The sequence below is a fragment of the Barbus barbus genome (genome assembly GCF_936440315.1).
Source record: "Barbus barbus genome assembly, chromosome: 26".
Taxonomy (NCBI): Eukaryota; Metazoa; Chordata; class Actinopteri; order Cypriniformes; family Cyprinidae; genus Barbus; species Barbus barbus.
In genome coordinates, this window is record NC_136754.1 from 7,017,845 (window position 1) to 7,029,879 (window position 12,035).

Genomic DNA, 12,035 nt, shown 5'->3' on the forward strand with positions numbered 1-12,035 from the left:
TGGGGGTTAGGTGCCTTGCTCAAGGGCACCTAAGTCGTGGTATTAAGGGTGGAGAGAGCGCTCACTCCCCCCACCTACAATTCCTGCCGGATCTGAAACTCGAACTCGCAACCTTTAGATTACAAGTCCAACTCTAACCATTAGGCCACGACTTCCCCCATAAAGGCGAATTAAAAGAGAAACCAGTATTAGAAATTGCAATAATATTTCACAATATTACTGCTTTTTCTGTATTTTTGATCAAATAAATACAGCTTTGAGCAGAAGAGATTAAAAACATTAAAATTCTTACTGATCCCAAACTTTTGAACGGCAATATATATATTTTTAGAAAGTTAAAAAAACACCAATTATTTACCTTTTGAGACATTATAAATGTTTTTAATGTCACTTTTGATCAATTTAATGCATCATTGCCCAAGTAAGTTAATTTCTTTAATAAATCAGTGACTCCAAACTTTGGTCAGCCATTTTCTCTTTATGACTTTTAAGGAGTTTTAGACCAATCTTAATTGGCCAGTTTTATTGATTCAGTGTCATTTAAAAGCTGTTCTTGCATTCACCTTTATTGCTTGAGCTTTGACCCGTAGTGCATCAAAACCCCCTTTTTTCCACAACAGTAAAGAGAACTGTACTGCCAGCTCCTTTGAGCTCTGTTTAACTGGGTGTTTTCTCTCACAGATCTGGCTGAATTCACACAGCGTTGTCCGTGAACCCAAGCATGTAAATCCCACAGGGTCGACTGTTTCTGAGAAACCTTGCATCAACAATCCTCCCATGCTCATTTGCTCAGATCACATGCCATAACGCGCCAATTCTAATGAGCCGATAGTCCGAAAGCCACTAAAGCATTGCGATGATATCTGCATGCTTTCTAAATGGGGTTCACAGCCACATGTTTGTCTGTTTATTTTGACAAGCAGCCATATCTAATAAAGTGGCCATTGAGCTTGTGTTTGGTGTGTGTATGTGTATATATTAGCTCTCAAGGACATGCATATGTTATCTTGGCTTTGATTTGATTTTGTGCATGTGTGTTTGCTCAGGTTTTGGGATATACATAAGTTGTCTTTGAATGTGCACGTATGTTATGTAAAGCTCAGTGCAGATTGACCTAGTAACCTAGTTTTTGGTGTGGCGTTTGTGGTTTTCCCCTCCAGGTCTGTGCGTGTGTATACAATCAAATCTTGTTTTTATGTTGAATGCAGAAATGTATTTAAAGTTCAGTTTTTTTCTCACTCTGTTGTTCATAATGGAGAGGGAGTCTCATGAGAAAAGGGCCTCCATGTCTTCATTTCCTGCAGGTCTCTGAGGGGGCCACCACACCTATGTTGCCATGGATATCATTTGTGATATTATTTTGGGATGCAGGCATGCAGCGTGTTTAGACTTGTGTTTGTTTACTAGAATCCGTGAGCCACTCTAGCTCAACACTGAATCATTTAGGAAAAGATTTGAGAACGATTTAAATTATTCATTTGAGCAGCATCCTATAAGTAATTCTGTTTTCTGCTGTGTACTGTGTGAGCGTGTGCATAATCTGGGGGAAAATGTAAGGTTTATTTTTAATTATTTAAAAAAAAGGTCCAGGTTTGTTGTCCTTGTTTGGATTGCTGCACAATTTGGCCCAAAAGGTTGTGATTTTTAATAATAATAATAATAATAGTTGTTGTTGATGAAAGTATAAAAAGTAAATATTACTAATACTGTAGGGCTGCACGATTAATCGCATGCTATTGTCATGCGCATCTTGTCAGTAAAGCTGGTTCTTTGATTAGCAGTAAATCTCCATCACCTGCTTTCAGATGGAGCAAGATTTAATACACAGAGCCGTAGTTTGCTGACAAACCACGCATAATCCAATGCGATTTATCAGCGATTATGAACGCGTTTTTGCGTGGCTTGTCAGCGAACTACGGCTCCGAGTATTAAATATACTAATAATATTGCTTGTAATATTACACCGTAAATTGAAAATCAAGTATTTAATAAAAATATTATAATAATATTAATAATAACAATAATAATAATTTTATTTAAGATTAAATCTGTAAAATTGCTAAATTAATATTTATGCTGTTTTAATTTCTGAATTTTCAGATGTACTAAGCTATATTGTGATATCAGTTTTATTTCGATGCAAAAATGAATTCACTTCTGTGAATTCTGATGCTAAGTAGTGCAGGGCAGCAAAATTTTCTTTCGAACACCCTCTTAACTCGTGTTAGTTACTCTATCCATGTATCTCATCCATAAATGCTCCTCATGTGTCAATTGCGGGGTTTCCAGTGATATAGTTCTGCTTGGTAGGAGTAAAGTTTACATACATGACATAAAAGTCTTGTCTTTGTTTAACAAACCCATCTACTGTAGTGTTTTGAGTGACTGGATGACTATCCAACTTGAATGCTTCTCGGAGGGCATTTACTGGCCACTGTCTGATGAAAAGTGGCAATGATGGGAGTTTGGTTTGGTTTGGTTTAGTTTGCTTCTTTTTTTTTTTTTTTTCCCAGGTGATATCACCCAGAAGGGCTACGAGAAGAAAAGATCTAAACTTTTACAAGCTTTCCTACCTCACACAACAGGTAACACACACACACACACCATATTTTACCAAGCTGCATACAGTTTTTATTGTATTAAGTTTACATTTTTCCCACTGTGTTTGCTGTAGGGGCAGAGCGCCGCATCCCTGTCACACCATCTTTATCGTCTTCCTCATCCTCCCGCTACCAACGCCGACGGTCCACTGGCACAAGGGATGAACGTTACCGCTCAGGTGAGATAAAGGGCACAAATTTACACACACACACACAATCTGATATCCAGGAGACATAATTCAAGCTCTTTATGCCATAATTCCAGCAAACAGATCTGCAGCACCAGCTCATTTTCAGAAAGTGCTGTTATTTTTTTGAAGTTTTCACTTTTTGTTTATTTCTAAATTTGATTATGGAAACCGCTGTTATTGAGTTCTTGTTTTTTATGTTTATAACATATGATAAAGTAGTTTCCGAATGTCATCACATTTTGAAATATGATAAAGATTTTATGCAACAGTTCAATGAACAAGATGTCAGCATTGTCTGTTCTTGTTCTGTTTCGCCAGACAAATCCACAACAGAACACAAGAGTGTTTCGTTATTGAATGAATCCACATTTTTAAACAAAATGGTGAAATTTATTATCCAATTACTCACTCATAAATGCAGTCACTTGTTTCACTACTGAATGAACCAGTTATTTGGACTATACACACTACCTATGTGTTTTTCAGGGCCAATACCAATCATTACAGATCAAGTAGACCGATAACTGATATCAATTTATAACTTTTTTTGAAATGCGTTTTTCTGGATTTTTCAAATAAACCTACCATTAAAATTATAGACTGATCATTTCTTTGTCAGTGGGCAAACGTACAAAATCAGCAGGGGATCAAAAAAACATTTTCCCCCACTTTAAGATGTAGCAAACCACTGAATAAACACTCCTTCCTAAATAAACCTCTGAACAGGCTAGAAAAAGAGCAACTCTACTGAATTTTATTCTACACAAACACATACATAAACATAAGAAGCTTTTGCACTCTTTATGCATGTATAAAAACTCTGTCTCTTTCTTTCAGATGTTCACTCAGAAGCTGTTCAGGCTGCGCTGGAGCGACACAGTGAGAGAAAGATGGCTGTGCTGTTGCCATCCAAGCGGCAGTCGCTCATCGGTCAAACCTCCATGGACACGTACACACCTCCAGGTGTGTGTGTGTATGTGCATATGTTTGTGTGCAGGAGCGAGCGAGTAAGTGTGTGTGTTCGTGTGTGTGACTGTTCTCTCTGTGTCTCTGCAGACTCGTCCTCCGGCTCTGACGCTGAGGGGTCTCTGGGGAGGGCGGGCGGTGTCAGTGTGGACTCCTGGATCAGCAGAGCTCTCCATGGCTCACCTTCAACATCATCGTCATCATCGTCGCACAGCAACAGCTCTGCTAATGCAGCCCGACTCGCAGAGACCAACATGCACTCATACGGCAGTAAGAATGCTTGCAAATATTCTCAAGGCAGCGAATAAACACAGATGCTGAGAATCAGTCATGTTATAAATTAGTCTTTAGGTCACTGTCAGTCAACTCAGATTTTGCTTTCAATATTACTGTAAGCGTAGGAAAAACAAGCCTCTCCTGCTTAATTCACTTCATATGAAATGAGTCTTTTGTGCCTTTTTTAAACCTCCCTTATCAAGATTATCTAATTTTAGCAAATCGCTTTCTCATACTTAACCAACCTCAGCCAATCAGATCCTTGCACTCACTTTGTCAGTTGTGTTTGCCTAAACAATTTCAGCCAATCAGCTCCTTGTGTCCAGCTCACTTCAGCCTATCATTTCTATTTTCCCAACCAATTTCAGCCAGTCAGCTTCTGCATGCACGACTCGCTTCATATGAAATGAGACTTTTTTTTTTTTGGCACCTGATAAAGGCATCTCTTAAACTTCCTTCCCTAATCAAGATCATCTCACTTCAGCCAATTGGCTTCGCATGCTCAACTAAATTTAGCAAATCAGATTTTTGTGCTCAACTCAATTCAGCCAATCAGTTCTACTTGCCCAACTAATTTCAGCCAATTAGCTTATATTGTTTAACTTATTCCAGCAAATGAACTGGAATATTTAATATTCCATGCTTAACTCAAACCAGCCAATCAGCTTCTTGCATAGTAAAAAGAGTTATATACTTGAGAATTTATTGCTAATATGACTGCTATAGGTTAGCGTTCTGATTTCTCTCTTTCCATTTCTCCCCTCAGTTGGTCCGATGTCTCATCTGTCTCTAAAAAGGTGGGGCTTAAGAGAAATGGGCGTTTCTGCTGAGAATGGAATAGTTGGCAGGCACTCCAGTGACTACCAATCAGATCGCCCTTGGTCGTCTCTGGATTCTGAGGGTCAGTATTTCATGTTTTTTTGGGCTAAAGACTTGTTTGACATTAAAAGGGGTAGTTCACCCGAAAATGAAAATTCCATTTACTCACTCTCAAGTTGTTCCAAAACTATTTGACTTTCTTTCTGGTGTGGAACATTTTTTTGGGTTGTCCATACAATGGAAGTCAATGGGCTCCAGTGTGTTGTTTGGTTTCCAGCGTTCTTCAGAATATCTTCATTTGTGTTCTACAGGAGAAAGAAAGACATACAGGTTTGGAATTACATGAGGTTTGAGTGAATGATGTCAGAATTTAGTTTCTGTTTGAACTGTCCCTTTAAGATGAAAGCACACAAGGGTTCGTTTTACTGTGTCTCTATTTGCATTTGGGTCCACATGTGTATTTTATCAACATATTATATATCAATGTCAATAATGGCATTTGCTTTTTGTAAAAAGGTTTACCTCCACAGCACTGTTTGATATGTATACAATTTCATTTTACCTGCATGCACGTTTGCATCTCATTCCTAATAACTGATAATGAATCGTCACATTTATTGGGGTAAATGTTACTATACTGATGAGTTAACCTGTTTGTTTGTGTACTGCAGACAGTCTGTCGGCCCCACCTGACATCACCAACTACATGCCAGACCCCGCCCCCATCTCTGTTCAACGCCCACAGGTCGCCATGATAACCAGGCCCCCACCCAAATACGGCAATGCTGAGCTGATGGAGACAGGAGATGGTGAGTGTGTTTGCAGAGGTCTGTTTTTAAATGTGAGTTTATTCTAAAATGATCAAGTTTGCCATCTATTATGGTTGGAAGCTATTCAGTGTCCATGCAATTCAATTAATTTAAAATAACAAAAGAAATACTATTCAATTAAATTTTGTTTTCCTGTTTTTACGGTTGTGAGAATTTGTATTTGTAGTATAATTGCATATATATGTCTGTAGGTGTGCCTGTCAGTAGCCATGTGTCGGCGAAGATCCAGCAGCTAGTTAACACCCTGAAGCGACCCCAGAGAAGACCCCTGAGAGAATTCTTTGTGGAGGATTTTGAAGAACTTCTGGAAGGTTTAAATGTTTTCCCCTCTTTTTGTGTCTCTTTGCATGATTTCAAAGATGAATATACTGTAACTGTAAAAGTCAGTGAATATAAAACCCTGCACAAGTTCACAGAAACACTTCTTACACTTTTACAGTTAATGACCGGTCAAAGGTCTTAAAATTCATTACTCTCATATTAAACGCTCCACACCCTGCACAGAACAAGTTAATTTGATCTAGCTATTTTTGCTGAGATCGAGGTGAAGTGCTTAAAGGGATAGTTCAACCAAAAAATCCAAATCCTGTCATGATTTACTCACCCTTGTGTTGTCTATGATGTCATGAGAGTGAGTAAATGATGACAGAATTTAATGAAAGAAGAATTTTTAGGTAAACTATTCCTTGAAATTCACGTACTATGAATCCTCATGATATAGAACATGGGTCTCATCAACATGCAAATGCATTGCTAACCTTCTGTTGACATGTGCAGTGCAACAGCCTGATCCTTCTCTGCCACGCCCAGAGGGGGCGGAGTCAACCCCCATGCAAGGAGAAGAGCTCAACGGACTCAAGAACTGCCCCGCCTCCCTGGAAGCAGCCCTTCTGCGCTGGGGAGCCATTGCACCCAAAGCTCCCTGTCTGACCACTACGCACAGCAATGCCAAACAGCCATACACACTTACATATGGTACACGTGCATATATATTCATACCCATTCATTGGATTTTATTGTCTTTGTTTAGGGTGCATATTTACATCTCTTTGCTTCTGTGTTTGTAGGTAAGCTCTGGTCCAAGAGTTTGAAGTTGGCCTATAATCTTCTCCACAAACTGGGGTCCAAACAAGAGGCAATCATTCACCCTGGAGACAGGGTAAGAGAGTGGATAAATTGTATATTTCTAAAATGCAAAAGTGTGAGGTCAGAAAAAAAATAAAAAAATTATTCAGCAAGGATGCATTAAATTGATCAAAAAGTGACATTGTCTGTTCATCATATAATTCAAAAATTGTTACCACAAAAATATTAAGCGACACAACTGTTTTCAAAATTGATAATAATAAGAAATGTTTCTTGAGCTCCAAGGATCATGTGATGTGAAAATTAAGCTTTAAAATGTATTCAAATAGAGAACATTTCTTTTAAATTGTAATATTTCACAGTATTACTGTATTTTATAAATGCATCCTTGGTGAGCATAAAAGACTTCTTTCAGAATCATTTAAAAAAATCTTACTGACCCAAAACTTTTGAACAGTAAGCATAACTTTATTATAAAGACAGAAAAAAAAAAAAAAAAAAATTTATATATATATATATATATATATATATATATATATATATATATATATATATATATATATATATATATATATATATATATATATATATATATATATATATATATATATATATATATATATATATATATATATATATATATAAATAAATACATACACACACACAATATTCAAAAACTGATGAAGAATGAAGTCTATGTGGATGTATTACTGTAGGTAGCATTGGTTTATCCCAATAATGACCCAGCAGCGTTCATGGTGGCGTTTTATGGCTGTCTTTTGGCTGAAGTTGTTCCTGTCCCGATTGAAGTACCACTTACAAAGAAGGTAATTTCTACTGCAAAAAAACTCTAGCAATAGTACATCAGCTTAGGCAGGACTGCAAAGATTGAGTTGTTAGTCATATTAAAAGAAAAGTTCACCAAATCTTTTACAGTTTTACTAACAATTTTATAAGAACAAATTTGCCTGAGGTGCGCCCTTCTGCTCTCTCCCCTCAAAGGATGCTGGGAGTCAACAAATTGGTTTCCTGTTGGGTAGCTGTGGAGTTACTGTGGCATTAACAAGTGATGCATGTCATAAAGGTCTTCCCAAGAGTGCTAGTGGTGACGTCATGCAGTTGAAAGGTCAGAGACGTCACAATGTTTGTTAAAACCACCTGCACATGAGTCTTCATAAAGGAACATTGTTGTGTGTTAAACATATATGTGTGGTTTTATCCAGTTTGTATATTTTTGTGTTGTGTGTGTGTGTGTGTGTGTGTGTGTGTGTGAATTCAGGCTGGCCAAAGTTGCTCTGGGTGCTGACTGACTCCAAACATTTATCTAAACCCCCACGAGAATGGTTTCCTCTCATTAAAGATGCTAACAATGACACAGCATACATAGAGGTAACAGACCATTTGATTGTGTGGCAAATTCATTTAGATTTTTCTTGAATATATCATAATTTACTTAATGATAAAATTAATGAATGATATATATATTTTTTAAAATTCACTACTGTTCAGAAGTTGTTGTTTTTTTGTTTTTTGTTTACGTGAATACTTTTATTCAGCAAGGACACATTAAATTTATCAAAAGTGACAGTAAACAGATTTATTATATTACAAAAGATCTCAATAAATGCTTTTCTTTTGAACCTTCTATTCATGAAAGAATTGTAAAAAATGTATCAGATGTATCAAAGTGTTTACATCACTGATAATACTAAGAAATGTTTCATGAGCACCAAATCAACATTTTAGAATGATTTCGGAAGAGTCATCTGAATGAGTTATAAAGACTGGAGTAATGGGTACTAAAAATTCAGCTTTGCCATCACAGGAATATATTACATTTTTAAAATATATTAACATAGTGGTCAGTTATTTCAAATAGTAAAAATATTTTACAATATCAGTTTTTACCTTTATTTTTGCAGCCTTGGTGAGAAAAAGAGACTTCTTTCAAAAACATAAAATTCACCAACCCCAAACAAACAATAGTGTATATATAAAATATATTAGCTTAAATAATTAAATACTTTAAGGCTTCTTAGTATGCAAGGAAGCTTGTATTGTAGTTCTTTGGCAATACACTGATCTCATTGCATTTATAACGAGAGTGGCCGTGTTTTGTGGTTGATTGACAGTATAAAACCTGTAAGGATGGGAGTGTGTTGGGAATAACTGTAACAAGGATGGCGATGCTCACACACTGCCAAACACTTACACATACCTGTGGATACAGTGAGGGTAAGATATCCAAATATCACACTTCAGATTCTTAAAGGTATCATTTAGTCGAATAAAAATACTGTCATGTCGTTCCAAAACCATATGACTCTATTTCTAAGTGGTTTGTGTTTGTTTGTGTTTCAGCTGAGACTATGGTGAATGTGTTGGACTTTAAGAAGGGCATCGGCCTTTGGCACAGTGTTCAAACGGTAATATAAATTTACTTCATTTACTGTATGTAGTCATTTATCCGATCTTTTTTGAACACGTGATTTCTCTTCTTTTTCTCTCTCTGTAGAGCGTGTTGAATATGTTACATGTGGTCAGTGTTCCATATGCACTTATGAAGGTGAATCCTCTGTCCTGGATCCTGAAAGTCTGCCAGTACAAAGGTAAACACACATAGAAACACACACTTTTAGTCTCCTGGCTTTTTGGATGGTGTACCCATCTCCTACGTGTTCAAAGTTCACCTATCACTCTAATCAGACGCAAAGTCTGCTGTATAAAACAAGAACACACATAGTGTTACACATTGTGTTCAGTAATCGGTCTCTTTCCATGTGTGTGCAGCTAAGGTGGCGTGTGTGAAGAGTAGGGATCTACACTGGGCTCTGATGGCCTACAAAGACCAGAGTGACACCAACATGAGCTCACTGCGAACGCTGCTGATCGCTGATGGATCAAACCCCTGTGAGTGTGTTAATGATGAATCAAACCCCCTTGAGTGTGTGTTACTGATGAATCAAAGCCTGTGAGTGTTACTTTGTGAATCAAGCCTCTATGTAAATTCTCTTTCATTCCCAGGGTCGATATCCTCCTGCGACGCATTCCTGAACGTGTTTCAGAGCATGGGCTTGAGGTCAGAGGTCATATGCCCGTGTGCTGGCTCCCCCGAGGCACTAACTGTAGCTGTGAGGAGGTATAAATACACTCACACTCTCTTAGCCCAAGAGGCACACATGTGCACACATCATTCTTGTGCTCAGGAATCTGTTTTCAGTTTAAACTGGTTGGTTCTGTCTTTTGTGGTTCCTCATTACAAACAACATAACCAGGCCTACGCACATTCATGCACAAAGACACGTACAAAACTATTAAGAAATACATCTGACTCAGATTTCACATCACATAGTGAAAACTGCTTGGTTCTAAATCAATCATTAAAATACATTTAGACCACACACAAACACAATTAAGTTTAAATAGTGTTATCAGACAGATATTGCACTATATTGCCATAAAGTCTGATTCACATGGCCAAGAATTGCCCAAATAAACAAAAAAGGCCGCCTGACCGACGTGTAAAGTTACCAACCACTCTTTACTTTTATATGTGCTATTTGTAGGCTGATAAATCTGAAATCAGATACTACCCAAAGTGCAAAATGGAATATATAAAGTGTGACTGTTGAAATCTCAAATTTCTCAAACAAAACTATTGAATATCTCTTACAAGACAAACTTTTGCAAATCTAGTTGATATGTTTTTTTTCTCAGAAGCATTCATTATAGTAGATTCGTAAATAAAGGCAGGACTCCCAGAAATTGTGTAAAGCCAACCAATCAGAATAGAGCTTACTGTTTTGAGAAAGTGCTGTCAAATGCTTTTATTTAGAAATGGTGCATTAAATTAATCAAAAGTGACAGAAATGTTTTGTAACAAATGTGTTTACTATATCACAAAAGTTTTATTCTTTTGAACTTTCTATCCATTGAAGAATACTGAAAGACATTTATTACAGTTTTCGCAAAATAATATTAAACAGCACAACCATTCGAATATTAATAATAAGAAGAACTGTTTCTTGAGCATCCAAAAATCTGAATTTTAGAATGATTTCTGAAGGATCATGTGACACTGAAGACTGGAGTAATGGCTGCTGAAAATTCAGCTTTGCATCACAGGAATAAATCAAAGTTTAAAATATATTCAAGTAGAAAACAGTTCTTTTAAATTGTTATAATATTTCACAATATTTTTCAAATAAATGAAGCATTGGTGGCACATGAGACTTCTTTGAAAAATATTTTAAAATCGTACCGACCCCAAACTATTTAACAAAACTTAATAAAAATACCACAAAGCTCCTCATGTTTTATGCTTTTATGCTTTGTGTTCTTTTGGTGACACATTCAGTGGGATTTTTGTGGGTGCAGATGCAAGGATTTGGTGGTAGAAACTACATAAGGATATAACTTGCACAAACTTTTATTAAGGACTGGGAGAATGCCGAGGAATATTTGCACCAGCCAATCAAACCTCTTTTGTCAGAGCTTTTGCAGCTCCAGGAAGCCAAACCACACAATTCTAAATTGTTTATGAAACCTGGAAAATATTGTGTCTATGGTAACATAATATTCTGGCAGCACATATGGACATGTTTATTCTTTCATTTATTTGTATGCATGTGTTTTCTGTCAGGCCTCAGGAGGGCAGCTCTAAGCCAGCAGGCCGAGGGGTCCTAAGTATGACTAATCTGAGTCACGGGGTCATCAGAGTGGACACAGGAGAGAAGCTGTCTGTCCTCACCCTACAGGATGTGGGCATGGCCATGCCAGGAGGTACATCGATTACGAGAACATGAACGAATGAACATCCCCAAAGCATTTTGATTTAAGTCCAACATCTACCTCATAAACCAGCCTAGAGTAGTTCAGCGCTGTTTTCCTCATGTGACCACAGACCTCATCAAATGACTTTATGGTTCTCATAAAACTGACTTTTCTCCTTCTCTCTCAGCAATGGTGTGTGTTGTTAAACTGGAGGGTGTTCCTCAACTGTGTAAAATCGATGAGATTGGAGAGATCTGCGTGTCATCTGTTGCCACAGGAACGTCATATTATGGGCTTACAGGAATGAGCAAGAACACATTTGAGGTGTGAAAATACATTATACATGGTATATATACCTAATTTCATTATGTTAGATTCACTGCTGTTTAAAAGTTTGTTTGTTTATTTTTAAATTAATACTTTTATTCAACAAGGACATATTAAAATGATCAAAAGTGACAGTAAAGACTTTTATAGTGTTATAAAAGAATTCT

At 37.0% G+C, this 12,035-nt stretch overlaps 1 protein-coding gene across 2 annotated transcripts in view; it reads left to right on the forward strand.

Annotated features, from left to right (window-relative positions):
* Positions 1 to 12,035, forward strand: part of LOC306845877 (disco-interacting protein 2 homolog C-like) — a 32,953-nt gene that overhangs the window by 8,787 nt on the left and 12,131 nt on the right. For both annotated transcript variants that reach the window (XM_079378869.1, XM_079378870.1), the window contains exons 2-20: positions 2,514 to 2,585; positions 2,675 to 2,779; positions 3,629 to 3,754; positions 3,848 to 4,027; positions 4,800 to 4,934; positions 5,524 to 5,661; positions 5,874 to 5,993; positions 6,460 to 6,657; positions 6,750 to 6,841; positions 7,485 to 7,595; positions 7,771 to 7,894; positions 8,048 to 8,157; positions 8,901 to 9,003; positions 9,130 to 9,194; positions 9,284 to 9,377; positions 9,559 to 9,678; positions 9,793 to 9,907; positions 11,411 to 11,550; positions 11,729 to 11,865. In XM_079378869.1, the coding sequence (XP_079234995.1) occupies positions 2,514 to 2,585; positions 2,675 to 2,779; positions 3,629 to 3,754; positions 3,848 to 4,027; positions 4,800 to 4,934; positions 5,524 to 5,661; positions 5,874 to 5,993; positions 6,460 to 6,657; positions 6,750 to 6,841; positions 7,485 to 7,595; positions 7,771 to 7,894; positions 8,048 to 8,157; positions 8,901 to 9,003; positions 9,130 to 9,194; positions 9,284 to 9,377; positions 9,559 to 9,678; positions 9,793 to 9,907; positions 11,411 to 11,550; positions 11,729 to 11,865 (2,285 nt within the window). The remainder of the gene's footprint in view (positions 1 to 2,513; positions 2,586 to 2,674; positions 2,780 to 3,628; positions 3,755 to 3,847; positions 4,028 to 4,799; positions 4,935 to 5,523; positions 5,662 to 5,873; positions 5,994 to 6,459; positions 6,658 to 6,749; positions 6,842 to 7,484; positions 7,596 to 7,770; positions 7,895 to 8,047; positions 8,158 to 8,900; positions 9,004 to 9,129; positions 9,195 to 9,283; positions 9,378 to 9,558; positions 9,679 to 9,792; positions 9,908 to 11,410; positions 11,551 to 11,728; positions 11,866 to 12,035) is intronic.